This window comes from Pongo abelii, chromosome X, assembly GCF_028885655.2.
Source record: "Pongo abelii isolate AG06213 chromosome X, NHGRI_mPonAbe1-v2.0_pri, whole genome shotgun sequence".
Classification (NCBI taxonomy): Eukaryota; Metazoa; Chordata; class Mammalia; order Primates; family Hominidae; genus Pongo; species Pongo abelii.
This window is the reverse complement of record NC_072008.2, coordinates 12925355-12953044: the sequence shown is the minus strand read 5'-3', so window position 1 is coordinate 12953044 and position 27690 is coordinate 12925355. Positions and strand designations below refer to the sequence as shown.

At 42.9% G+C, this 27690-nt stretch overlaps 2 protein-coding genes and 1 long non-coding RNA gene across 9 annotated transcripts in view; 1 reads left to right on the top strand and 2 right to left on the bottom strand.

The window, feature by feature from the left end:
- Positions 1 to 5159, bottom strand: part of TLR8 (toll like receptor 8) — a 17000-nt gene extending 11841 nt beyond the window's left edge. The window contains exons 1-2 of one of the 4 annotated variants that reach the window (XM_063721339.1): positions 5027 to 5111; positions 919 to 1037 (exon numbers count right to left, since the gene is read on the bottom strand). In XM_063721339.1, the coding sequence (XP_063577409.1) occupies positions 919 to 975 (57 nt within the window). In that variant the 5' untranslated portion in view covers positions 976 to 1037; positions 5027 to 5111. Of the gene's footprint in view, positions 1 to 918; positions 1056 to 5026 lie in introns of all 4 variants that reach the window. The other 3 variants (XM_063721340.1, XM_063721341.1, XM_063721342.1) reach the window with 3 other exon arrangements.
- LOC129052888 (uncharacterized) overlaps positions 1 to 21314 on the top strand; it is a 71149-nt gene extending 49835 nt beyond the window's left edge. For 2 of the 4 annotated variants that reach the window (XR_010139044.1, XR_010139045.1), the window contains one exon: positions 1 to 21314. This exon is cut by the window's left edge and continues 1148 nt beyond it. This is a non-coding gene — a long non-coding RNA (uncharacterized LOC129052888). The other 2 variants (XR_010139046.1, XR_010139047.1) reach the window with 2 other exon arrangements.
- TLR7 (toll like receptor 7) lies at positions 21315 to 27690 on the bottom strand. The gene has a single exon (XM_063721343.1). It carries the CDS (start codon positions 26207 to 26209, stop codon positions 23036 to 23038), a length of 3174 nt encoding a protein of 1057 aa, XP_063577413.1. The 5' UTR covers positions 26210 to 27690; the 3' UTR covers positions 21315 to 23035.

Sequence of the window (27690 nt, the reverse complement as noted above, 5' to 3'; positions counted from 1 at the left end):
GAAAAAGATTTTCCCTCTAGCCCCTAAAGAAGGAACCAACCCTGCCAACAACACATTGGTTTCTGACTTGTGGTTTCCAGAACTGTGAGAGAATATATTTCTGCTGTTTTGATCTACCAAGTTTGTGGTACTTTGTTTCAGCAGTCCTGGGAAACGAATCAAGTAAGAGCAGAGAACAGGTAAATGACAGTTGTTCTGTAAAACCCTCTGCTGAGACAAATTCAAGCTGCCAGAAAAAAGGCCTTTGCCTGGCATTGCCCTTGAGCTTGCTGCAATGAACACCCTTATGAGGATGACTGGGTCTTTGTGGTCCAGATCTTTCACTGGTGTTGTCTTGGAGCACCCAGTGAAAAGCAAAACCCACTTCTTTAAAGAAAACGTATGAATCATGAAAAAAAAAAAAAAAAGAAAAAAAAAATCTGCCCAACTTCTCCTCTCCTTGCCAAACACAGTTATTGCTAATGAGGAAGCAATTTCACAACAGTTTTTCTATTTTCCATACATCATTTGTTCTTTGGTTAGGTCCACAGTACATGACCTGCCGATTTTATTCTGCAGATTCTGAAGGAAACAGACAGCACAACAACAACAAACTCTCTCAGTCCTCACCCAAATGTTTCTTCTGAAATTGGATGCTGATGGCCACCAAACACATTTTTAAAAGACCAGCGCAGTTTGAAGAACAGCTCAGAAAGTCTGCCTTCGCTGAAAACTCATTCCCTGGGAGTTGCAATGAGCAGACAGGCCACACCCAGAATTCGCCTGAAGGGGAGGGCTGCAGCCAGGGCAGAGACCAGATGTGTGGGCACAAAGGTAGGGACGCTGCCATGTGAGGCTAAAATAAATTCCACGTAGTGTGCAGTGCAGGTGGTCTGGGAGGGGCGTAAAGCTGTCTTCCTGGAATTAACAGCTTTTTACCTTTTTAGTCTCCTTTCCCAGGCTGCAGGAGCTATTTTGCAAAGATGATTCCTTCATTCTCCCTTTCAAAGGCTTCCTTCAGGGTCTCCTGGGATGGGTCTTGCTGATGTTCCCTAACACTGAAGTGTCAAGAGAACCTATTGATTATAACATGTAATTAATCTCCTCAATTGAATTACTTAGCTGCTTCAGCACAATGTTTGGATTCAACCAGAGCTGAATTTTTGCCAGACTGGAAATAGTTCTAATTTTTGATGGATTCTGATTCATTTGCAGTTAACAATGTTGACCACTGATACATGATGAAAGGAAATTAAGAAATGGTTATGCAGGTAGGATTTGTCACTTTAGATGAAATTTACAATTAATAATAGATACTTTATTTTACCCATCCCAAATTCAATGGATTCACTAACAGCTTTGGAAGACAAAAGAAAACATGACCACATTAAGTGCACTTATCAGTAAAGAGATGGGTCCTGATTTAACATACACAAAAATATGAAAAAATGTGTTATTGGATGCTGGGAAATAGGGTAGGGAGCATTTGTTTAATCCTCAAAACAAAACAAAACAAAACAAAAAAACAAAATCAATGAAGTCCATGAGGCCCCTGCTTTACAGACATGGGACCTGAGGCTCAGAGAGATGAATGTTTTCAAGGTCACTCAGATGGTAGGTGGTAGAGTTGAAAGTGACCCTATATTTACCTGAGTAGTTAATGAATTAGGAGGGCTGAAGCCAAGGGGCTAGTTGGCCATGATCTGGTTTCAATGATCAGCAGAGACCTGATAGCCCTATGTGGAACCTCCAAGACTCAAATGCTGGTGGCGGATTTTCCGCGTTCCCTTTCTGCACTGAGCAGGCTACCACAGAGAACTTCCAGATTATTTGTCATTCCTTAGAACCACAGGAAATCTGCTGATTTTAGACATACAAAAAGCTGCTAGCTGGTGTGTAACTTTCTGCAAAATCAACACAGCAGATGGCATTAGCCATCTGCTAATGCCAATCCAGAACCACAGGTTATGCATTTAAATTACTGTGTCTTATAGCAGGGGTGTCCAATCTTTCGGCTTCTCTGGGCCACACTGGAAGAAGAAGAATTGTCTTGGGCCACACATAAAATACACTAACACTAACAATAGCTGATGGGCTAAAAAACAAACGCATAATATTTTCAGAAAGTTTATGAATTTGTCTTGGGCTGCATTCAAAGCTGTCCTCGGCCATATGCAGCCCGCAGGCCGAGGGTTGGACAGGCTTGTCCTATGGTCTTGAGTAGTCATAAACTGGGGCTACTAATTTAAAAATAACAAATCCGTCAACCCCATTTAATAACCCAGTTGAACTCAGAGATGTTGCATTGGAATGACGTTCCCCTCAATGGATCCTGGAGGCGACACTATGATGTACTTACAAATAATGTCCAACTGCGTTTCAAAGACTAACCGTGGGTAACGACATACTTCCCTGTGAAACACACCCTAATATTCTGTGAGTCTGGGGTCTTCCATAAGACTGCTGTCTCTTTCATAAACTCTGAGGTTCTTAGGTTATTATAATGAAAGGATGAGAAGCAGTGATTGAAAGAGGAGAATGAACTCCATCAACTGCCCTCACTCTTATCTGCAGTCTCAGCTTTTCAGAGAAAGCATACTTAGAACTTCTATTTTGCTTTCTAAAATCAAACCAAGGTGGCTAGTAAATACATTTCAGCTCTTCCTGGAGCATTTCTAGCCACCTAAAAAAAACGGACTGTACTTTTTAACGAAAGGACCAAAAAACTGTTGATGTTCTAAGGCACTGATTCTTAACTTTGGCTGCACCGTAGAGATACTTAGGAACTCTAAAAGCTACAAATGCCAAGCCCCATATCCAGAGGTTTTGGTTTCATTGATCTGGGGTTCAGTCTGGGCAGCAGGAGTTTTGAAAGCTCCCCCTCTGGTTTGAGTCCATTGCCAAGGCTAACAACTCTGCCTTTAGGTAGGAGGTCAGCCAGGTCCTTGACCTCCATTGGCCACCAGTGGGAGCAAAGTGGCCATTTTTTGCAAGTTTAATTTGATTTTATTATTACTCTATTTACCAGTCTTCTTGTTGTTGTTGTTGTTTTGAAACAGAGTCTCACTCTGGTGCCCAGGCTGGAGTACAATGGTGTGATCTTTGCTCACTGCAACCTCCACCTCCTGGGTTCAAGTGATTCTCCTGCCTCAGCCTCCTGAGTAGCTGGGACTACAGGTGTGCACCACCACACCTGGCTAATTTTTGTATTTTTAGTAGAGACGAGGTTTTGCTGTGTTGACCGGGCTGGTCTCTACCTACTGACCTCAAGTGATCTGCCCACCTTGGCTTCCCAAAGTGCTGGGATTATAGGCATGAGCCACCGAGCCCCGACTATTTACTGCATTCGTATAGTAAAATTATACTGGCTATCACAGCAGCTTACGAATATCAAGTAGAAATTGGATAATTTCAACTGCAATCCCATATGTGTCATTGGCCCAGTTGACCGAATTCCATATAGGCCACCTACAGTCATTTTGTAAAGCATCGTAAAATTTTAGTGCAGAATTAATTTACCTTCAAGATCCATAATGAACATTAGGTGGGTATAAAAATTAACTTCAGGCTGGGCGCGGTGGCTCATGCCTGTAATCCCAGCACTTTGGGAGGCCAAGACAGGCAGATCACCTGAGGTCAGGAGTTCGAGACCAGCCTGGCCAACATGGAGAAACCCCGTCTGTACTAAAAATACAAAAATTAGCCAGGCATGGTGACACACACCTGTAGTCCCAGCTACTTGAGAGGTTGAGGCAGGAGAATCACTTGAACCCGGGAGGTGAAGGTTGCAGTGAGCTGAGATCGCACTACTGCACTCCAGCCTGGTTGACAGAGTGAGACTCCATCTCAAAAAAACAAAACACAAAACAAAACAAAACCCATTAACTTCAGAAGACTTAAGTGTACTTTAAATTCTTGTCAAAATTAACTCCAAGGACTTTGGGGAAAAATATATAGTACATTTTGGATGAGACTCTCTTGAAATCAGACTTTTCAATTGCTCTTAAACCTCACTGAATTTTCTAGAAAATGTATCATTTAAAAAGAAGTGTAAAGTTCGTTTTTAGTCTGACAGTTCTTGACAATAACAAAAACGGACCACCTGCTATGTCTAGACAGTGTAAAATAATAATTACAGAAATTGTAGCATGTTATTAGGTTGGTGGAAAAGTAATCACAGTTTTTTGTACCAACCGAATTATTTAAAACTCTGACCAAGAAAAGTAGCAATTAATGTTGAACTTTAAGCCTGCAACAGTAGGTTAAGCTCAGGCTTCACTAGGCTCTAGCAATTGACCTATGTATGTGAAGGAAGAGAGTTTGTCCTTTTCTACAGAAATAGCAAAGGAAAAATATTTCCCTCACCTTCTCTTCCAACCCTGTTGTTCTGGAAGAGGATATTGTCTCTGGTAGGGCCAGTAAGTAATAATTCCAGTTCAATTTCTAACTTGAAATTTTCTTATTTTCCTGTTCAAATTAGTAAGATCATCACTGCATTTGATTTTCAAAATTTACTCTCTAATTCCTTTATACTAACGTGTGCACAAATTAAAGATCATAGCAAGCTGCTTTACCTGCATTTACAGTTGTTTCAATCTTTTTTTTTTTTTTTTTTTTTTTGAGGCAGAGTCTCGCTCTTTCGCCCAGGCTGGAGTGCAGTGGCGCGATCTCGGCTCACTGCAGGCTCCGCCCCCTGGGGTTCACGCCATTCTCCTGCCTCAGCCTCCCGCGTAGCTGGGTCTACAGGCACCCGCCACCTCGCCCGGCTAATTTTTTGTATTTTTAGTAGAGACGGGGTTTCACCGCGTTAGCCAGGATGGTCTCCATCTCCTGACCTCGTGATCCGCCAGCCTCGGCCTCCCAAAGTGCTGGGATTACAGGCGTGAGCCACCGCGCCCGGCCACAGTTGTTTCAGTCTTTAATTTTTATCCTTATTTGCCCATTTATTACTTTATAGGCTCACACCATTTGCCGCCAACCCAGTTTTCTGGGTCAGAAACCCCATATTCTGTTGGCAAGCTTTGCTAAAGAAATAGAAGTGGCTTACCACGTTTCTGTTGTTCTAATTTTTCATTCCGTAACTTGCAGCAGTGCAGAATGGTAACCTCTATGCAGGAGGTGGCCGAGAAACTAGCTAACTTCCTGAAATGGATCTATTTACCATCAGCAGAACCTAGCGTGTGTTTTACAGAAGTTTACATGAAAAGAAGGGAACTTGTGATTTCTTAGCTCTTGCCAAATCATTAATTGACTGTGCTTTAAAACTTTGAAACTGAAGTTGTGGGAAGAAGTCATTTATAAAATGATTTAAATACAACCCAAATCAGACACATACGACGTATTTTTGTTAGTTTTTGTGTATTTGTGTGTACAGGGGAGAAAAAGGGAACATTATTCCATTCACTAAGAAAACGTCAGTGTATTCTTTTTTAAAAAGTTACCAAAAATTTGTACTGAACTTAGGATTTCTCAAACTCGTCTTCCTTGTGTAATTCACAGATGTAGGCAAATAACATGAACATTGCTTCATCTTTGTTCCACAAGTTTCTGAGATAGCACCAGTAGGTATGGGTCTCCCTCCCACTGGGCTGTGGCCGCAAAGCGAGCATCTTTCTCCTGGGTGCCCCGTGCCTCCCCCAGCACCTGGCCTGTAGTATAAGCTCAATGAGTGTTCACTGTATGAACGAGTGAGTCAATGGCTGAGCATTCATGAGGCTGGAAAATTTAATCTTCCCGATTTAGTCTGATAAATGGATTCAATGTTATGCTTGCAGAGCAAGGGCCTCAAAAGGTGTAACCAAGAGCAGAGGTCAGCAAACTGCAGCCTTTGAACCAAATCCGGCCCAGAAGTGAAAACATTTTTGGATGAACATTGGCAATGGATTTGATGATAAAGAACACTAACTTTAAATTCCAACTAAGCAGAATGTTATCACCTCCAAAAATGATTCCATTCTTCTCATTATTAAACCTATATTACAAAAAACTGCCTTCCATTATTATTATTACATTTTGAGTTTCATCAATTAAATAATTGTGGAAATTTTTATTTTACTATATAAGTACCTACATAATATGCCAAATTTGCTTCTTGGCCTGTAAAACCTAAGATATTTGCCATCTGGCCCTTTACAGAAAAAGTTTGCTGACCCCTGGCCACAAGAATAAAGTTTAGAATGGGATGTGATATGTTTCATCTTGCCTTACACCCCAGGAGTGGGAGAAAACCAAACTGGCAGCAGGGTGGGCAGAGATGACATCCATATATAAATGGACTGTGGAACACCTTGTTATGAAGGAAGGCCTGTCAGCAGTCAAAGAATGGTTTGGGTGGGTATGCCTAGATGGACCTCTAAAGATCACACCCTAAGGGAATTCAAGACCTGGTGCACAGTTTGAGAAGTGATTCCTATGACATCAGAGAGTGCAGCCTGGGCCTTCATGGGCAAACCAAAGATGTTTGTGATTGTAAACCCAAAGGCCTCAGCTGGCCGCATCCAAGTCTCTTGGTTTCCCTCCAAACATTTGCTTGGAAATAAAGAAAGTGAGTAAGAATGGATGGAGTGCAGTGGCTCACACCTGTAATTCCAGCACTTTGTAGAGGCCAAGGCAGGAGGATCACTTGTGCTCAGGGGTTTGAGACCAACCCGGGCAACATGGCAAAACCTTGTCTCTAAAAAAAATACAAAAATTAGCCAGGCATGGTATGTGCACCTGTAGTCCCAGTTACTCAGGTGGCTGAGGTGGGAAGATCGCTTGAGCCCGGGAGGTGGAGATTGCAGTGAGCCATGATAGTGCCACTGCACTCTAGCCTGGGTGACAGAATGAGACTTTGTCTAAAACAAAACAAAACAAACAAACAAAACAATGAAGTAAAAATGACTTCCAGTGGTTGACTGAGCAAGGATCCTTGGAACCGGAGAGTTTGTCAGCTTTCTAGAAAAGCGAGACTCACATACCCTGGCTTCCAGGCCACCAAGTGTCAGCCAATTGTAGACCAGTCAATTGGCCTTGTAAAGCATGCTTGTGTGTATATATATATATGTGTATGTGTGTGTGTGTGTATCATCATGTATATATGATATATATATTTTTATGTACATATGCATGTTTATATGTATATATACACACATACACTCTAGTGTCTATGTCAAGCAAACTCATAAAAATGAGTGACTTACTTACACCAAATGAGCCTTCAGTTTTCTCCACACAAGCAGTACCATAAAAGATGAAAATGAAAATGGAATTGACACCAGGGCAGGAAGGTTACTGAGAGGCAGAAGCTCCATCTGCTTGTAAAGTAGCCAGATGATTGGCTTCTGCCCAAGCCCAGAAACTGGTCCTTGGTGGCCAGGTCTGCTCTCCCCACCCTGCACTGTGAGGCCCCAAGCTCCTGGGCATCTCCTAGACCAATCTTTCCTTACTCTTCCCCTTGCTATCCATGCTGACACAGATCTTGATTCCAAAATGGAGAAGACGTGTCATGAACCTCTTCTGCCAGGCAAGCCTGCCAGACAACGTGCACTTCCCAGACACACAAATCACCAGCAGAGAAGCCTCTCTGAGCCTTAGTTTTCTCATCTGTCAAATTGGGATAAGAATACTAGTATTTTTCTCAGATGCTGGCTTTGAGGATTAAATTGCTCATATTGTGGAACTCTTAGAAAAGTAGCTGGCACAAAGTGAGTGTTCAACTAGCAGAGCTAGAATTATTATTACTACGCTTGTTGTTACAGACTTCACACATTCCTGGGCTGTTGCCAACAGTAGGCCTGAAGAACCACTCTTGCGGCCTTCCCCAGCCCTGGACACAGCCCTTTCCTCTCGAGTCAATGATGACCAGACACTTCATAAGGCAGCAAATGGCTTCCCCATACTGGGACTGCTGCGAAGTACCACATACGGAAATAACGTGCAACCCTGGAAAAAGCTCAAGGTCTGGGAAAACACCAAGTGCCTGGAATCAGTTGTTTGTTGTGAAATCAATGCTAAATATATACAAAGCTAAAGTGAAAGGACTTATGTGGAAGAAATTTTAAGTCAACGATTCGGATGAAGAAATGCACAACAGGCTTCCTTTACACAAATCTCTTGTGATCCTGGTTTTAAATGGGGGTGCAGAGCTCCTGAGAGGACAGCTACTGTGTGTCTGTGTTTAGGAGCCACACTGCAGCTTCCCTTGGCCCCTTTAAGCGGCTGCCCTGCCCTGGCCAGGGAAGACATGGGTGAGATAGGCCACAGGTGTTTCCTGAAACTGTCTCCTCCTTCCTCCACTTGACCTTAGCTTTGCAAATCCTGGGCGCTTTGTGGTCACCTCTGGGATGCAACTTGTTGGTGTCACACCCACTTTGCCCGGTCCTGCCGGCAGATATGGGCTGCTTGTCTTCTTTGTCCCCAAGTCCCCACATGCCTCCTGATGGTCTGTGGCCCGGATGGGATGGAGTCCTCTGCACCAGCACCTACTTAAGGCTCTACCCACCCACCACTCCCATTCTCTCTGCTTGTTACTATAATCCCCATTTTCAGAGGAGGAAACAGGTTCATAAAGGCTCAGTCATTTACCCAAAATCAGCAGCAAAGCTTGGATCTGAACGGAAAGCTCTGTCATACTTGCCACTTTCTCTGCTGGATGACATTTTGGTGGCTCTGTGTTACATTCTCCACCAGACTGTACACCTTTTGAGCCCAAGGGCTGTTCTATCCATCCAGCCTGGTCTTACACATGGATGTTGGTGAAAATGGATGGGAATGAATGGATGGATGGATGGATGGATGGATGTTGGTGAAAATTAAAGGGAAACAGAGGATGATATTGATAGAATTAAGGGAAGTTTCTTTTGTATATAAAATTTTTCTGATTATAGTTATTACATGGTCCTAAATATCCCAATAAAGGAATGTAGAACACATCAGATGAAAGCTCTCCAAATTCCACTCCTCAGAGTTAACCATTGTTAATGGTTTGGTATATGTTCTTCAAGATTGTTCCTATGTATATACTGACATATAATTACGTACAGAATTCTTTTTGAAAACTGAGTTCACATGATATGTGCTATTCTGCATCATTTTTTTTTTCCAGCTAGCATTCTGGTTTGGATATGCAGATCTGTCTTGTTCTTTTTTTTTTTTTGATGGCTATGTTCTGTAGATGGTTATGCATGTAGTATTTTGCTTAACGAATCCTCTATTGATTGGCATTTGTGCTTGTCCTAATTTTTTGAAATTACAAACAATGCTGCGACAAACATCTTTGGAGGGAAGATAATTTTAAAAGGAGTGTGTTCAAGTGAGGAGGAAAAGCCGGCAGGATGGAGAAGAGTGGTCACGTGTGCAACGGACAGAGTCAACCTCATGGATCCACTTTCCCCAAGTAGGGAAAGTGAATGAACCAGGGGCAGTGGTGGGTGGGCTTGCAATTTAGGAAGGGAAGGGCCACCTCTCCTTGGAATGAGAACGAATGCAGATAGGCTCTGTGAGGAAAGAATCTGGGTTTTGTGAGATGATGATGAAGTCGGTGACATAAAACATGTTTGATGTAGAGAGGACAGAATTTGAGGACGCATCCATTGGTGGGCGGATATAGGAGGCAGGGCTGCTTGCTGGGGACAGGGCATCTGGTAGAGGGATCAGTACCAAATGCTGAAAATATGTGGGAAGGTGTTGGGGATAATTGATTCAAATATATGAGGGCTGTTTGAAAAGCACAAGAACAACCTGCTAGATTTGAGGCCCAGGGCTTGGCGTGGAGAAGATTTGAGAAGGGCCATTCCTGTTATATAGGCTACTTCTCCATGGAATCTTCATTTGATTCCTCACAGTCTCAGGACTCCTCTGCCCTTCCCCCCAGTATGTTTTATTTCCTCTTTTTTTCTAGTTCTCTTTTGCAAGTCTTCCTATCTCCAGAATCAGTGCTTTTAGCATTCGAGAAAGGCATTTTCGTTTCTTCCTTCCTGCACCTGCACCTTTTCTCAGGGACTGCAGAAACGCCTTCACGTGTCAGCATTGGCTTGAAGATCCCAGCCAATGGCCAAGAGGTTTATAACCATGCTGCCACAAGATGGCGCCCACCACCCAATATCTCGGGCTTCCTGATCAGACTCGTAGGTAATAATTTTTGTGTGGCAACGTACAGTATAAAATTTTATTTTTTCATTTCATTTTATTTTATATTTTAAACAGGGTGTCGCTCTTTCACCCAGGCTGGAGTTCAGTGGTGCAATCGCGGCTCACTGCAGCCTCAAACTTCTCAGCTCAAGTGACCTTCCTGCCTCAGCTTCCCAAATAGCTGCGACTACAGGCACACACCATGCCCAGCTAATTTTTTATATTTTGTAGAGACGGGGTCTTGCTATGTTGCCCAGGCTGGTCTCAAACTCCTGGGCTCAAGCGATTCTCCTGCCTCAGCCTCCCAAAGTTCTGGGATTAAGTTTATGAAATGTGCACATGTCTAAAAGTTTTGCTTCAGGCTTTTTTTTTTTTTTTTTTTGAGACGGAGTCTTGCTCTGTCGCCCAGGCTGGAGTGCAGTGGCGTGATCTCAGCTCACCGCAAGCTCCGCCTCCTGGGTTCACGCCATTCTCCTGCCCCAGCCTCCCGAGTAGCTGAGACTATAGGCGCCCACCACCGCGCCCCGCTAATTTTTTTGTATTTTTAGTAGAGATGGGGTTTCACCGTGGTCTCGATCTCCTGACCTCGTGAACCGCCCGCCTCGGCCTCCCAAAGTGCTGGGATTACAGGCGTGAGTCACCGCGCCCGGCAGGCTTTTGAGCATCTTCAGTTAAGGAAATCCAAGTTTCTAAATAAAAAACAACTTTGATTCATAGTTTGCCCTATAGGCACCAAAGTGCTTAAGATGTAAGAAAAGGAAACATCATGAAACGATCTTTTGCTCGTCCCATTTTGGAACAGACAGAGGATTTTAACTACGTTCTATGCTAGGGAGGGGTCAATTTTATAATTGATGAATGATATAAAATCGAGCTCAGAATTCCCAATGTATATTCTAAATCTACTTACTGAGTTAAATTTTGAAAACAAAACAAATACAATTATGCAAGAAATATACCCAGGTGAAAAATGTTCAAATAGTTAAACATACGTTTAATGTATCTGCTGTGACTTAGTCCACCAACTGAAATGTGCAGAGACGTTTGTTTTTTATGACTCCATTCTGTGTTTGTCTCTGAGCTTTCATCCTACCTGACTCTCCAGAAGATCAACTCAGACCCTCGGAGGAGTGGGGAGTGTGAACCCCGAAAATTTGAAAGAGGTCTTAGTTAATTTAGAAAGTTTAATTTGACAAAGTTAAGGACGCGTGCTTGTGACACAGCCTCAGGATGTCCTGACGACATGTGCCCAAGGTGGTTGGGGCACAGCTTGGTTTTACACATTTTTGGGAGACATGAGACATCAGTCAATCTATGTAAGAAGTACATTGATTCTTCAGAAAGGGGGGACAACTCAAAGCAGGGAGGGGGCTTCCAGGTCACAGGTAGGTGAGAAACAAACGGTTGCATTCTTTGAGTTTCTGATTAGCGTTTCCAAAGGAGGCAATCAGAATATGCATCTATCTCAGTGAGCAAAGGGATGACTTTGAATAGAATGGGAGTCAGGTTTGCCCTGAGCAGTTTACAGCTTGACTTTTCCTTTTAGCTTAGTGATGTTGAGGGCCCAAGGTATTTTCCTTTCACAGGAGTCCTTGCCTGCCAGGGATTGGGTACAGCTTCTGAGTCTGATGTAGTGGCAAACCAGAGTGGGGTGTGTGGAAGCGGGGTACACAATTGATTTTTTAATTCAACTCCTTCATCCCAACTCTGTGGAAGATCGATCATTTCTCACATAGAGTTGGCAGGGTCCCACTTTTCTCAGGTCTGACAGACCTCCCCTGATCTATTAATATTACCTTCTTCCCCTTCCCTCTTCACGTCTTTCTCCAGAAGGGGCAGAAAAGCAGCCCTGTCCCTTCTCTTCCTGGACACCTGGTTGATGCCCTAGAGTCACTTTGTTCCACGGGCTCTTCTATGATCCCCTAAGGCCTTTAGGCCTTCCTGTAGAAGACAAAAGCCAACTAGGTTGCTTCCCCTGCACGTGCCCCCTGAGGCAACGCATACAGTTTAGGATCAGCTTGAATGGGGATGAAGGAAAAGAGAAAGAGAAGAGATGGCATTCTCGAAGATTACTCCACCTCCCAGTGTCATCTCAGTGCTTAAGGTTATAAATATAAATTGTGTCTAGAGCAGGGTTTTGCAAAAGTTCATCTTTAGGTCATCTACATCAGGATCATCTGGTTGGGTTTTTATTTAAAACATAGATGTCAGGACTTTGCCTTCATATCTATTAATCCAGGGGCTCTAGCACAAAGCCTAGGCACCCATAGGTGACTCTGTTAGCCAGTCAAGTTTGACAACCGCTCAGTAGAGCAAGACCAGCATCACTTGGGCCCATCTTGTAAGAGGTGCAAATTCTCGGGTTCCAACTCCAGATCTACTGAATCAGAAGGTGAGAAGTAGGGCCCAGCAATCTGGTTTAACAAGCCCCTCAGGTGATTTTGATGCCTGCTAATGCTTGAGCATCTGTTGCAATCAAGCAATGATTCTGAAGCAGTTGTTCTCAACTTTGCCTGCGTGTTGGAATCACCCTCCAGCTTTAAAATCCCAAAGCTCAGTCTGCAGCCCAAACTGATTAAATCACAATCTTTATGGTAGAACCGAGACATAGTCTCTTTTTAAAGCTGCCCAGGTAATTGCAAGGTGCAGGCAAAGTTAAGAGCCACTGTAACAGGTTGGGGAGTTGATACCTAAATCACTAGGACTGGCCAGGTGTAGTGGCTCACACCTGTAATCCTAGCACTTTGAGAAGCCAAGGTGAAAAAGGATTGCTTGAGCCTAGGAGTTCGAGGCCAGCCTGGACCTTGTCTCTACAAAAAAACTAAAAAAACTAGCCAAGTGTGGGGGCACACGCCTGTAGTCCCAGCTACTCGAGAGGCTGAGGTGGAGGATTGCTTGTGCTCAGGAGGCAGTCTGCAGTGAGCCGAGACCTCACAACTGCAGTTCAACCTAGGTGACAGAGTGAGACGCTGTCTTAAAAAAAAAAAAAAATCACTGAGACTGTCTCACAATAAATATATACTCGCTGCTGGGATATCGTGGTATTATCCTCACCCTGAAAATCTCTGTGGTTGTAAACCTTGTCATTGATGGGACAGGGTCATCTTCTGCCTGTGTGTCTGATTTAGCAGGTCTGAGGTGGAGCCTGAGAGTCAGCATGTCTAATGAACTCCCAAGGGATGCCCATGTTGCTGGTCCAGGGACCACGGTTTGAGTAGCAACACCCCGCCCAAGGTGTCCATTACTCCCATTGCCACAGGAGTGTTCAACTGCATCTTTCCAGCTCAGCTCTATTCTTTGGGCTCCATAGACTATGGGCACCTACTAACTCAGCATCTCCATCCACTTGGTGATTCGAAGGCTCCCAAATGCCATATGACTAAGACACACTCTTTGTCTCCCACCCCCAAATATGGTCATCTTTCAGTGTTGCCTGGTTCAATTAACTCATTTTCCACATCTCACCTTGGGTGGCCTTCCTCAGGGCAGCCTGCCCCTCCTGCTCCCTGGTTTCGCTCCCTTTTCCAAGTCATCACTCTTATAGAAACCTCTTGCTTTCCTTCATCACACTTGAATCTCCTTCAGTGCAATAATCTGATTAATGGATTTCTGAATAAGCTCCAGGAGAACAGGGACTATTTCTATTTTGGCTCGCCAGTGTCTCCTCACCTAAGCATCATGCCAGGCCCATGGTGGGCACACCATAAATATTTATTGACTGACTGACTGAATGGATGGATGGATGGATGGATGGATGGATAGATGGATGGATGAATGCAATCAACAGTTTCTGAATATTACATCTATGTAATGCAGAATACAAATTTCATAGCTATATTCTATACCATTTCAGAAATGCCTAGGGGAAATTGTAGAACCCAATCAATAATGAGTCTTGGAAATTCTTTTTTTTTTTTTTTTTTGAGATGAAGTCTTGCTCTGTCACCCAGGCTGGAGTGCAGTGGCACAATCTCGGCTCACTGCAACCTCCATCTCCCTGGTTCAAGCAATTCTTGTGCCTCAGCCTCCCGAGTAGCTGGGACTACAGGCATGAGCCACCACGTCCGGCTAATTTTTTGTATTTTTAGGGATTTCACCGAGGCCAGGCTGGTCTCGAACTCCTGACCTTAGATGATCCATCTGCCTTGGCCTCCCAAAGTGCTGGGATTGCAGGTGTGAGTCACCACACCTGGCCAAGTCTTGGAAATTATATCTTTAGCCCCATGAAGGTAGGGACTCTGTCTATCTTCTGTACAGTAGATTCATAATGAGGGGAAACCTGCAAGCTTTGGTCTCTGCTCTGCAGGGAAGAGTCTTTTTCATGTCATGAGTCCAAGCATGGCACCATGTTTTACAGACCTGGCTCCTCAGAGTAGACAATCTGGTTGAGAATTTATTCATTTATTGTTGCTTCAGGATTGTACTTTAGAGGAACTTTTCTCCCTACATTTCGAAATCAACCCCTGAAATACGGAAGGGTGGGGACTTGTCCCTCTTCCCCTTTCCTCCTTCCTATGCTTCTCACGAGAGACAGAGTGACTTGTGGGATTGGTGACAGTGGGGAAACTGTCCCTGCTGCTGCTGCCTCAAGTCTCCTGGCTCTTGTTCTCTCAGGACAGCCTTCCTACAGGCAGAGTGCACCCTCTCTTTGTTTCTGCTGCCCTAAGGTGAGCTCTCTGTGACAGGGATCCTTTGTTCTGGATTGATGGCTTGCGTTTTGTCTTTGCTGCCTGGAGGCACTGGAGAGTTGCAAGACTGCAAGTCCAAGCTATGGCCTATGGAATTCATGCACCTGTTCACTCTCAGCTGCACTGTCTGCAGTGTGAATTGCTCAGCTGGAGAGGGTGTGAGTAACCAGCTCCCTCAAGCCCCAACAATTCTGAACACTTAGTTTTATAACTAATCTATACAAAGCATGGCTATGAGCTTATCAGTAATTCACACACACACACACACACACACACACACAAATATATACACACTTGCATGTATATGTATGCATATACACACAAACTTATATGGACAGGTATATATGTGGGTATACAGAACATATATGTGGATGTGTACGTGTATATATATCTCAGCAAGTAAGCACCCCAATGTCTTTGACTTAATCAACAGGCATGAAACACCTAAACATCAAGCATTCCAAGTGGGATTCTGAATTCCCAGGTGAATTTCACGAAGGCTAGACTTGGCACAGCTTTGGAGACCAGTGCCTCTCATAGGCAGGTAAGCCCTGCCGGGCCCATTCTCAGAAGAAACCACTCCATACCTTTGCATACAAACTCTGCTATGGTCTCCTTCAACATGGCTTTTAAAATGAAGTTTTATGAAAACATCTGGAAGAATTTAAACTCATATGTGACCATGGAGAACACCAATTATACCCAGAGTCAGGAGGAAATCAGGAGTAGGGGGTGGGTAGGAACAGGAAGAACTCAATGCTGATGCTTACAAGTATCATCACAGGGTTTTATGCAAGTTAACATTTGGCGCTACTTCATACTTTTGGAGCTTCTTGTGGGATCACAGGAAAAAGCAGAATTGGGGAAATCTGGGAACTTGGATCAACTAAAAGGGACTTTCCTCAGATAAGCTACAAGCAGGAAGTGGTCAGCATTCTTATGGTAAAGAGAAGATTATTGAAAATGAAAAATTAAATTTAAAAAGGCTTACAGGACCTCTGGGTATCTGGGACATTTCTGGAAATTTTGATGGATTTAAATCTAGAGAAAACAGGAGTTTGATTGAGAATGTGGAAGAGCAATAAGTTGAATGTCACCCTTTAAATTAAAAAAATTGTTAATGTATGAATATAGTACATGAAATGTTGAACATAAAATTTATGTACAGAGTAAGTGATGAGTAGAAAAAATTTCCCAGATACTGTATACTAAAAGAAAAATGTTAAAAATTTTCACTGTATGAAAAATATAGAATTAGCCTCTTGAGATTATGTAATTGATTAGCCAGGCGCGGTGGCTCACGCCTGTAATCCCAGCACTTTGGGGGGCTGAGGCAGGTGGATCACCTGAGGTCAGGAGTTCGAGAACAGCCTGGCCAACATGGCAAAACCCCGTCTCTACTAAAAATACAAAAACTAGCCAGGTGTGGTGGTGCATGCCTGTAGTCCCAGCTACTGGGGAGGCTGAGGCAGGAGAATCGCTTGAACTCGGAGGTGGTGGTTGCAGTGAGCTGAGATTGCACCATTGCACTCCAGCCTGGGTGACAGAGTGAGACTCCGTCTCAAAAAAAAAAAAAAAAATTATATACTTGATTAGATATCCAAAGCAATAAAAAGAATTTAAAAAATGAAAATTAAAAAGAATTTAAAAAGTAATAAAAATAATTTAAAAAGTTATTTATGGAGTGTTTGATAGATGTCAGACCCTGTGCTGAGTACTTTTTATGGTTTATCTTACTTAGGTTTATGATTAATCTATGCAAAACATGGCCATCAGTAATTCAGTAATTCTAATTATCAGTAATTCTAATACACAGAAATATATACATGCTTGCATGTATATGTGTGCATATACACACAAACATATGGACAGCTATATATATATGTGTATACAGAATATATAGGTAGGTGTGTACATGTAATATATATCTTAGCAAGTAAGCGCTCCATCATTGACTTAATTAACGGGCGTGAAACACCCAAGCATCATGCCTGTTCAGCAACTGTCTTCATGAACTGACAGTCAAGTAGGCAAGCAGGATGAAAAAGACCTAAACCCTCAAACTGGCAAGTTACTGCAGGCTTCAAAATGCCATTTATAGGGCGGGGGGTGGTGACAGAAGGGAATGGTTAGTGGTTGGATTGCTCGGAAATATGAGAGAGAGAGAATGTTCAGCTAGAATGTGTGAGAAAGATTACTGATACTCAAATACAGTTTTAAAATGGGAGCCACAGTCTATAAAAAACGGAAATGTAGGAAAAAGAGGATCGGTCACCCAGTTAACTCAAGGCTATACATCTACATCTGCATGGGCAAAAGGAAATTCATGACTGGCCCCATTTTGAGACTTAAAGCAAAAACAATGGAAATAAATGATAGAAACAAATATTCAATAGTCTGTGGCCTTCAACTTATTTTTAAGCTGCCCTCCCATCAGTAAACATTTAACACACAGCCCTACATATTTCTGTATTAATATACTGGGTATATGATAAAAATAGCCACAGACGTACTTTTAAAAAGATGACTATATCTGTTCTTACATTTTCTTCCCACATCCCCCTTTGGAAGCCCGTCTAAGGGTCTCAGAAGCAGAACATCAGCATCCAGGAGGGATTTCCCACCCCACTAGGTGGCGCTTGGCGCCACTTAAGTAGAACCACAGCGTCTATCAGTAAGATGTTAGGGAAGTTACGGTAAAGACATCCTTTTACCCACAAATGTAATCAGCAACTCTATCAGGACTTACGGGACTTCAATTCCATTAACCACCTGCCCCTGTCTATCTAATTCTGCCCTAGTGTTCTTGTTCAAATTGTCTTCACCTTTGGGCCCTAAACAGAACTGCCAGTCCTGTATAGTTAAATTATATCTGTCCAAAAACAGTGCCCAGCGGGAAGCAATTTGAGTTTAAGTGCAGCTCCACTCCCGGGAAGTAGGTTGAGAGCACTAAAGTTTATACACAAAAGGAAGGAAATTGAGCACAGCTTGGGGGTCTGGGCTTTCCTTACTAAAGTGATCCCTGTAATAACAGTCCCTGGTGTCACAAAGGAAGATGTGGTGCTTCCCAAACTGCTCTGCAAGCCAGTTGCTTCAAAAGTATTCCAGGGATGCGGACTCCTGGGTCCCAGAGATTGAGGAGTTGACTTCACCTCTCTGATCTCACCTTTATCTCTGAGTTAACCCATCATCTTTAAGATGGAGCTGCTAATACTAGCCTCATAGAGGTGATGTGAAGATTCAAGGGAATAAAGGAAGCATTTAATTTGCATTTGCTGCTTAATAGATGTGACTTCCCTTCCTCCTTCCCCTCCACCCCTTACTCAATGACATTGTCGGGATACCAGTGACTTCATCTTGAGCCCTTCTTCCTAAGATCCTCCTCACTCCCTCCTTGCCTGTCATTCCCTTTGTGGGCCTGCCCTCATGAGCAGGAGCCAAAGTTGGGATTACTTTAAAATGCATCTTCTCCATTCAGAACATGCTTCCTGTGTTCTGTTTTCTTAGGTGGCCTGTTCTGGAGAGTTGATCATCTCACAAATTAATCCATCACGATATGTTAATGGACAGGAGTGATGTGTTAAAACAACCCTTGGAAGGTTGTAAATTAACTGGGAATTTTAGTTACAATGCCTCAATCCAAAGGCAAAGAAATCTATCATGAGAAAAGCAGGCCCAGAAGAGAGATGGGAGCTATAAACTGTTTTATTTAATGCATGTCACCTGTTACTAAGTTCTGTTTGGTGGGCCTCCATCTGGACCTGGTACAGGGATGTAACCACCATCCCGGGGTGATAGGAGGACAACAACCTAGTTCTGGCTCCCAAAACAGCCCAAGCAATCTTCTCAGCAGTGTGGTCCCCCTGGATAATGGGCCTCAGATATGGTTCATGGAGATGTTACTACAAACTTCTTTTGTTCAAGTCAACTCATGTAATTCACTGTTATGAAATCCCCTGGAATCAATGCCTCATGGTTTTGCCTTGGCCAGTGAGAAGTAAAGTGGCCACGTGTCATACAAGAGCAATATGGCTTCCTAGTTAGCTGTCTCTGTCTAGTTTTACCCTCAGTAGTTGCCACTGGCCAGAAGAATATTGAGAGCCATTTTCTGTCTGTGGGAGCCGCTGTCTGGCTCATCTTTGCTCTAGGGATGTCTGAAAACTGCCATGAGGCCCCCAGGACTTCCCATTTCCTTCTGGATTTTACCAGACTATTTTTAGTGAGTGTTCAGTGTGAGACACTGTAACACGAACCTTCTCAGTCATTTTAAGTCTGAGCTTTTCCAAAATGTTTAATTAATATAAATCCCCAAGAGGGGGCAGTGATAAACATATGAAGACAAGCAACATCTGACGTCATGACAAACATGTTAGAAATGAATTACAACCTGAGATTAGGGGAATCTTAAAGACTGAATTAGTGCTTGAAAGTTGAGATAAGTAGAAAGAATGAATTTGAATGTGGCAGAGAGTCCAGCCAGTGTCACCTAGGGAAGATTCCACGGACCCAATTTTAGAAGATCATGCTCACTGAAGCAGGTGGGGGACATGTGTGTGAGAGAGACATAGGTTTCCAACCAAAAGTGCACACAAAACCACACCTTCCAAACAGAAGCATCCACCTGCAACAACGGCTGTCTTCTTTTCATTCTTGTACATTGCTTGACACTTGCTGTGGGTGTCTAGAGCCAAAAAGGAAACTGAGAGGGAGAGGGAGGCAAAAGAAGAAAGGAGGGAAAGAAGAAGAAGAAGAAAAAAAAACCTGAAACAGTGTGAAACTGCCCTGTTGTGATTTCATTCTCACTGGCATGGGTGGCCCCTATGTCACCAGGGCCCTTTCCACACCATCTTATGAAGTTTGGGACTTATTCTCTTTTTAACCCTCCTTTTTTTTTTGGAGACCAAGTCTCACTCTCTCGCCCAGGCTGGAGTGCAGTGGTGGCTTGATCCTAGCTCACTGCAACCTCTGCCTCCCGGGTTCAAGCGATTCTCCTGCCTCAGCCTCCCGAGTAGTTGGGATTACAGGAGTGTGCCACCACGCCCAGCTAATTTTGTATATTTAGTAGAGATGGGGTTTCACCATGTTAGCCAGACTGATCAACCCTCCTTCTTCATAGCGTTGGTTGGCAGGTGGGTTGGTCTCTTGTTCGCCTTCAGTACATTGTTAACTTGGTGAAATGGATTAATTTTCTGTCTTGGTGTTGTCTGAAGCACATCTCTGTTTGAGTCTCCTCAATCATGTTCTTTGATCGTTTCCCTCCGACATAGCTATTGGACTTTGGAGGGTACAAATCATTCCCAATCTTTCTTAGAGTCAAGGACTTCACCTTCCAGTAGATGCCAGGAGCAGTGTGTGCTATAACTAACTGCTTCTGGAGCACAGCGACCCAAAGCTCCAAGGAGGGATGTGCTCCCACTGTCTCTGACTAAGCCTTTCCCATGAACAGTGTTCCTGCTTACTGAGCATGTGCAGCAGAGGCGGAGGAACAATTCCAACCTCAACTCCACCCCCACGTTAAAATTGGGCCATAAATAACTAGCAGGATGTGCAACCTGGTCCTCTTGTTCACCCGAGTTAGGATGAGAAGGAGGAAGTAAATAGAAAGCATGTCTCCTGGGAGGGGGAAAGGCATTATAAATAAGAAGAGTGTGTGTCCTTGCTATCCCCATCACAGCTTCCCTGGAGATGGACACAAGTTACTCACACTCTCAGGTTGCTACATCCCCTTGCATACTCTATATTCCTTGGCCACATGTAAGAGATGATCTGGACCTAAAAGAGTATCCAGACAGATGGAGCTGGAAGTAGACCTGCAAATGGGGCCGAGACATCCTGACTCAGGGTCAGGGCTACAATCAGACTCATCCTCTCTCTCCTCTACAAACTGCAGACACTTGTTTGGCCTTTTTCTCATCCATAACATTTGCCCTGCCAAGTGCCTCCCTTGGCTTGGATTCTAAAAATGCCAAGTCTTGCTAAGGTGTAGTATCTATCTGAAGAGAAAGGACACTCCCTGGCCAAGTCAAGGTTGAAAGGGGCTTGGACCAAGGCTTGATGGTGGAAGCGGAATTCATGGAGAATCTGGGAGTTCCTTCTGGGGCGGAGCCAACCAGAGGCCAGTCAGCAGAGAAGCCCCACGTTCAGAGCTTTGTGGGGACCGTCTGTGAACAGCTCCAGTCCTACAAAACTGCACTGAGGGCCCTCAGAAAGTTAGAAGAATGACATGTCAAGATTACCAAAGAATTCAGATAAAAACCATCTGTTGGTGTGCTGTTATTTTCCTACAACAAACCACTGTACTTAACCTCATGTCAAAATACTCTGTGGTTTCTGAGTTGCATTATTTTCAGTTTCCCTTCCTCTTGATCCATTTCAGAAGATGTTTAAATTGTCTTCAAGTGATTTTATGTGTATATGTGTTTTAATAGAAGACAATTTATAATGACCAAAAGCTGATTTTTTAATGCCATTATCCTTGTTCTCACGGAAGAAGAACGGAAACTATGAAACACAATAAAGCTTACAGAAGTTGTGAAATAGTTGACTCCAGCAATTTAATTACCTCTCTATTTATTCCAGAGATTGATTTGGGAATTTGTGACCCTTATTGATTAAATGTCCTTTGGAAATAATTCATATAGTGTGTACTCACAGGTAAAGTAAAGCCTTTGGCATTGCCACATATGAGGAAAATACGACATCTCCAATCTAAGGCTTGAACACATGCATGCTGTTTTCCAAATGGCACAAACACCTTTGTAGATCACTTCTTCCATGAAATAAAGCAAATTGGTCAGGTTTCAATCTTTGAACTCATGAATTTATACCCAGTTGAAAGTACAGGCATCTTAAGAATGTCTTGGTTCTTTCTGTTGTTTTTGAATCTGATAGCTGAAGTTCAAAACTGAAGCTTTCTCAATGTGAAGGTCTATAAACTTTGGTTTCTTCTCCCACCCTCCAGCAAAAAGTGAAAGGAATCCATATAATTGGCATTCAAATAATTGTCATCTCTGATAAAACTATAAATAAATACACACTCTTGGAGTCCTCCTTTAGGGTTTACCATCAAAACCATCTAACGTTGCTGTATCAAGTGTGCAGATACTTACAAATATACGGCATTAGTTAACAAAACAGTTTGAAAGATATTGGATGAGGAAATTTTACTTTGGATACAGTACTTTGCAGTGCAGATAAAAACATTTAAGCAGGTAAATTATCAAAGGTAGAGAATATCACTTTGTATAAAGGCAGATCATTTAAATATTTTTCTATTTGTAGGTGGACCATATCCATTTATGGTAAGGATGTGTCTTTCTTTCTCACTGTTTCCCCATGGAACCCAGGAGCAGGCCCAAGGGAAAAGAGCAGGAAGCACTGAAGCAGCAACCACCTGTGTGGTGCCCACACTCGATCTGCACAGAACGGGGCCCTGGATGACACGGAAGCAATTGGTTAAGAAGCTGACTGGGTTTTTTTGTGTTTTTTTTTTTTGTTTTTTGTTTTTTTGTTTTTTTGAGACAGTCTAGCTCTGTGGCCCAGGCTGCATTGCAGTGGCGTGATCTCGGCTTACTGACACCTCCACCTCCTGGGTTCAAGCGATTCTTCTGCCTCAGCCTCCCAAGTAGCTGGGATTACAGGCACCTGCCACCACACCCAGCTAATTTTTGTATTTTTAGTAGAGACGGGGTTTCACCACGTTGGCCAGACTGGTCTCAAACTCCTGACCTCTTGATCCACCCGCCTTGGCCTCCCAAAGTGCTGGGATTACAAGCATGAGCCACCATGCCCGGCCAGTTGACTGGTTTTTTATTTCACTAAACTAACTCTAGTACATTTTGGTCTCATACAGAGGGAGCTTGAGCTTTTTTTTTTTAACCCTATTTCTGTATGTACCAGTACTTTTTAAGGGTAGAAATGCAGTTCTTCTCAATGTCATGATTGTGTGTATATTTAATCATCACAATTACAGGAGAATCAGAGCCCCATGTTTTTTACTTGCCACTGTTTTACAAGAGCTGAGGTGAGAGACTCAAGTGCAAATAGAGACACAGAGAGATAAGAAAGAAGACTTGATGCATTATATAAACCCCATCTTTCCAACTCCTGTGACAGACGTTGGTGACTCGCCTGAAATATGGGCAATCTCATTTCTTGAAGAATTTCAAAACACGCTTTTGGTGTGATATATATGAAAACAATTTAAACAGCCAGGCCTCTCCTTGGTAAGCTAGGCAGTTGTGTTTTGCAAAGAAGGGCTAGACCATTTCCTTGAACACCTGACTATAGGCCACATGATTGTCCGTGGCCAGGGCGTTCTTTAGACACTGCCAGAAGTATGGGTGAGCTTGCGGGTTTGTTGGCCACTCAAGGACAGAACTCCCACAGAGCCTTTTCCGGAGCTGGAGGAACTTGGACTTCTGAAAGGGCTTCTCAAGAAATATCAAGATAATCACATCAACTTTTTCATCCATGAGCCTCTGATGGGACAAGTAAAATGCTATCTTAAAGTTTTCAGTCTTTGCATACTTGTCTGTCATCACAAACACTGTCTTTTTGCTAAGCTGTATGCTCTGGGAAAGGTTTTCCAGAACTGGCTGCCCTGGTAACCAGTCCCTTTCCTCGAGACATAAATTAAAATGTTTCTCTCTTGGGTCTTCCAGTTTGGCCACCAGCTCAGCCAAAACCCACTCTGTCACAGCTGGGTCTTTAGTGTCATACACAATAAAAGCATCATAGCAACAGTCTGGTGATATTAGACGCTGATACCCCTTTATCTTGGCCTTACAGAAATGGTAAATATACCACACATCCCAGAAATAGAGGTGACTTGCTGTCATCATCACCATGAGAAAGAGAGATACAGATATGGAAAGTGAGAACAGAATCAGGTTAGTCAGATCTAACTCACAGGTATACAGATCCAGGGAGACCACACTCTGGCCCTTGTGTGCTCCTGGCCCCACACAAGTCACATCTGTGGCCAGGTAAGGAATAGTCACCTCCGTATGGTTAACCCACCAGACAAACCACACAGCATCACAGGTGCACAGAAACCGATTATGATGCAAAAGCAACATCTTCAGATTGTTGAGGACATTTTCTGGGAAGCTGGTCTTTTGGATCATCTGGATTTTATTTGAGCTGAGATCCAGATATCGCAACTGGAAGGCATCTTGTAGAAAATACTTCGTCAGACTCCTGATTTGATTATTCTTAAGAATCAGATTCTTGAGGCTTCTGGAACAGTTGGATAATCTCTCAGGGACAGTGGTCAGTTGGTTGTGGCTGAGGTCCAAAGTTTCCAGGTTCTTTAGACACTGGAGTTTCCTCCAAATGAAAGATTTGAGCCCATTTTTGGCCAAAGAGAGATTCTTTAGATTTGGAGGCATACCATCAAAAACTCCAGAAGGCAAGAAACTTAGGGAATTTTTAGAGATGTCTAATTCCTCTAATTTTAGCAGATTCTTGAATAATTGTAAGTATCTGTTATCACCATCTCTCCATAAAACATCTAAGTGATTTCCTCTGAATTCCAGAGTTCTAAGAGACTCACTCTCCATGGTCCTGCTGGTGGAGGAAGAGATGTCATTGTCGTTCATCATCAGTTTCTGCAGAACCTTTAGGTTCTTGGTAAAGTTTAGCATATGAGTAATTCCTTCTGATTGAAAATAATGGCTATTACTGCTTATATCCAGAACTTCCAGTTTGTGAAGCTCTTCAAATGCTGTTGAATGGAGTAAATCAAGCCGGTTGTTGGAGAAGTCCAAATATCTCAGCTCTGCTAAAGGTTGGAATTCACTGCCATTAAGAGTTTGGCTAATGAGATTTCCTGACAAATTCAGGCATTTGAGGAAAGAAAGATGCTGAAAATCAGAGGACTTGACAAAAAATATACTATTTTTACTTAGATCCAAGGTCTGCCCATACTTGTAGCAGCTTTCATTAACAGACATGAAAGAAGCCTCTTTGTTTTTGAACCTGCAACTCCTTGCATACTTATCATATCTGAAATAATGTAATTGTTCCAGGACCTGGGGTTCATAACTTTCTACAGAAGTTCTGGCATTTGAGCAGAAGCCAACTTCACTTGGATCTCCTGAAGGTGATATTTTATTCACTGAAAGATCTATGACTTTCAATCTTTTAAATTGTTTAAACATGCTGAGGTTAGCAATTTTTATAAAGTTAGTGCCAAGATCAAGAACTTCAAGATTTTGAAGATTATGTAATGGCGAGAGGTTAAAGCTTTTCAACTCTTTAAAGACATATCCTCTGATCCGCAGAATTTTCAGGCTTTTCAGTGAAGAAAATGCTTGTGATAGATTCATAGATGCACGATAGACCTGAAGTTCAAAATTGAAAGACAGATCCAATTGGATGAGGTTGGGGAGAAAATGCAGAAATTTAGCATCCCCAATTTCTTTGGCCAAGAAGTTTTGGGACAGATCTAGTTCCTGGAGTTTGTTCATGTTCTTAAACCATCTTGGGGGCACATGCTGAAGAGAGTTACTGTGTAGACGTAAAACTTTTAATTCTGTCAGCGCATCAAAAGCATTTACAGGGATCTGTAGGGGAGAATTATTTTTACACGGCGTACAAGGAAATGGGGCATTATAACAACGAGGGCAATTTCCACTTAGGTCAAGAATTTGTAATTGGTTGAGGTTATTAAAATCATCTTCTTGGATTTTTGCAATCATGTTGTTGTAGAGATATAGTTCTGTTAAAGTAGATGGCAAAACAGTAGGGACGGTTGTGACGTTGTTATCTTTCAGGGAGAGCACTTTTAACTTTGTCAAGTTTAGGAAGGCATCTTTTTCTATTGAATATGAAACATAACAAGGATTTCGATAATAACAGTTTTGGCCTAGGTAGAGTATTTCTATGTTGGCCAGTTCTGTTAGATTCTCTTTTCTGATGGAAAAGATGTTGTTGGCCTCAAGGCTGAGAAGCTGTAAGCTAGGCGGAAGGCCCTGCGGTATCTCTAGAAGCTGGTTTCCATCCAGGTAAAGGGATTTTAAATAAGCGAGTCCACTAAAGCTTCTGGGTTTAATCTGCAGCCTCTTGATGCACATGTTGTTTTTTGACCCCAGTGGAATAGGTACACAGTTGCATCTGAAATCGATCTCTACCAGATGGTCCAGTCTGTGAAAGGACGCTGGGGAGATGTCTGGTATGTGGTTAATGGTGAGGGTGAGGTTCGTGGTGTTCGTGGGAATACCTCCAGGAATTTCTGTCAAATGCTTGTCTGTGCAGTCCACGATCACATGGTTCTTTGGAACATCCAGAGTGACATCACAGGGCAGAGTTTTAGGAAACCATCTAGCCCCAAGGAGTTTGGAAATTAGGATTATGTTAAAAAGGATAAGAATTTGTCTCTTCAGTGTCCACATTGGAAACACCTGAAAGTATAAGAAAGAACAAATCATTGTTCTAAAACATACCAAGAATCAGAATTAAAAATTCCCATTTGCTGCCTCTCTTTTGCAACATTTTAAAAATAAACAATTCAGGTCTTATTTTCAACTGTCTAAGCAGCATCCCCAACCCCATGACTGTATTTGTCAGTTACTGAGATTTGCAATTATTTAGTTACATATTTAGCTTTTAGCATCTTAGCTCTTTAGCAAAATAGCTTTCAAGGGGGTAGAAGCAGCATTTTCCTATTCGTTGTTACATGGAACACTAAAATTGCAGAGCCATAGATTCACTGCCAAAGTCTGGAATTTGGAGGGTGAAGAAATGTTAGAATATGGATACACCCATGAAAAATAACACATGAAGACTTTAGTGCAATTTATGTCGACCTGCTATACCTGACCTGGTACACATTACATGAGTCTTTCATAATATTTGAGTCTCAGAATATTCTGAGATTCCCGTTTTACAAATGAAGACACCGCTCAGCAATATTAACTGATTAGCCCAAGGTTACCCACTAGTAAGTGGCATTTGATTATAAAACATACATTCCTGCCATTCTGGCACTGACATTCTATAATCTGGCTCTTGTCTTGGATTGTTTTTGGAAATAATCTTGCAAATTATCCCCTCCGAGGGGATTTTAGGATGAGCATTTTCCCTACACATTGGGTTTACATTACATACATTTGGAGAGGAGGCAGTAGTAGAGTCAGGGCACTGCCTGGGCGATGCACAATCAGAGGAACCATATAATTGATCCATTAGTATACTTACAAGAATGAAGTGGGGCTGTTAATAATTACACCAAGACTATAGGCATAAACCAAGAGTCTGTCAGGCAAACTGGGACATATGGGAACCTACCCATAAAGATGATTCTTGTGCATCCAGGTTTAGCATGACAGACACTTGGGACCCTAGGGAGAAAGGCCCTAAAAGGGAATATGGGAAGTGCAGAAGAGCTTTAAAAATCACTTTATTACCTTCAACTGGCTCTGCCTTACAGAATGCTTTAACCGTGGACTTGCTCTCAAGTTTCAGGATTTCTAGCAATGTCTACTCCAGAACACTGGTTTTAGTTTAGTACTTATGCATGGAGTGGTCCAGCCTGTGTCTCTACCATAGGGATCTAGCTCAGTTAATGCTTTTATCTTCCCAAGTGACTGAATCAACCAATCATGTTGTTATCTAAGAAACCAAATGCCTACTTCCACCAGATGTGGTGGCTCATGCCTCTAATACCAACGCTTTGGGAGGACAAGGCAGGCGGATCACTTGAGGCCAGAGTTCAAGACTAGCCTGGGCAACATAGCGTGAGACCCTCTCTCTACAGAAAATAAAAAATTAGCTGGGCATGGTGGCACACACCTGTAGTTCAGCTACTCGGGAGGTTGAGTTGGGAGGATCTCTTAAGCCCAAGAGTTTGAGGTTGCAGTGAGCCGTGATCACACCACTGTACCCCAGCCAGGGTGACAGAGCAAGACCC

Bases quoted from the DNA above. Each gene is read 5' to 3' on its own strand.
- TLR7 (XM_063721343.1), bottom strand. From the start codon at position 26,209: ATGATTTGTTCTTTCTTATACTTTCAGGTGTTTCCAATGTGGACACTG.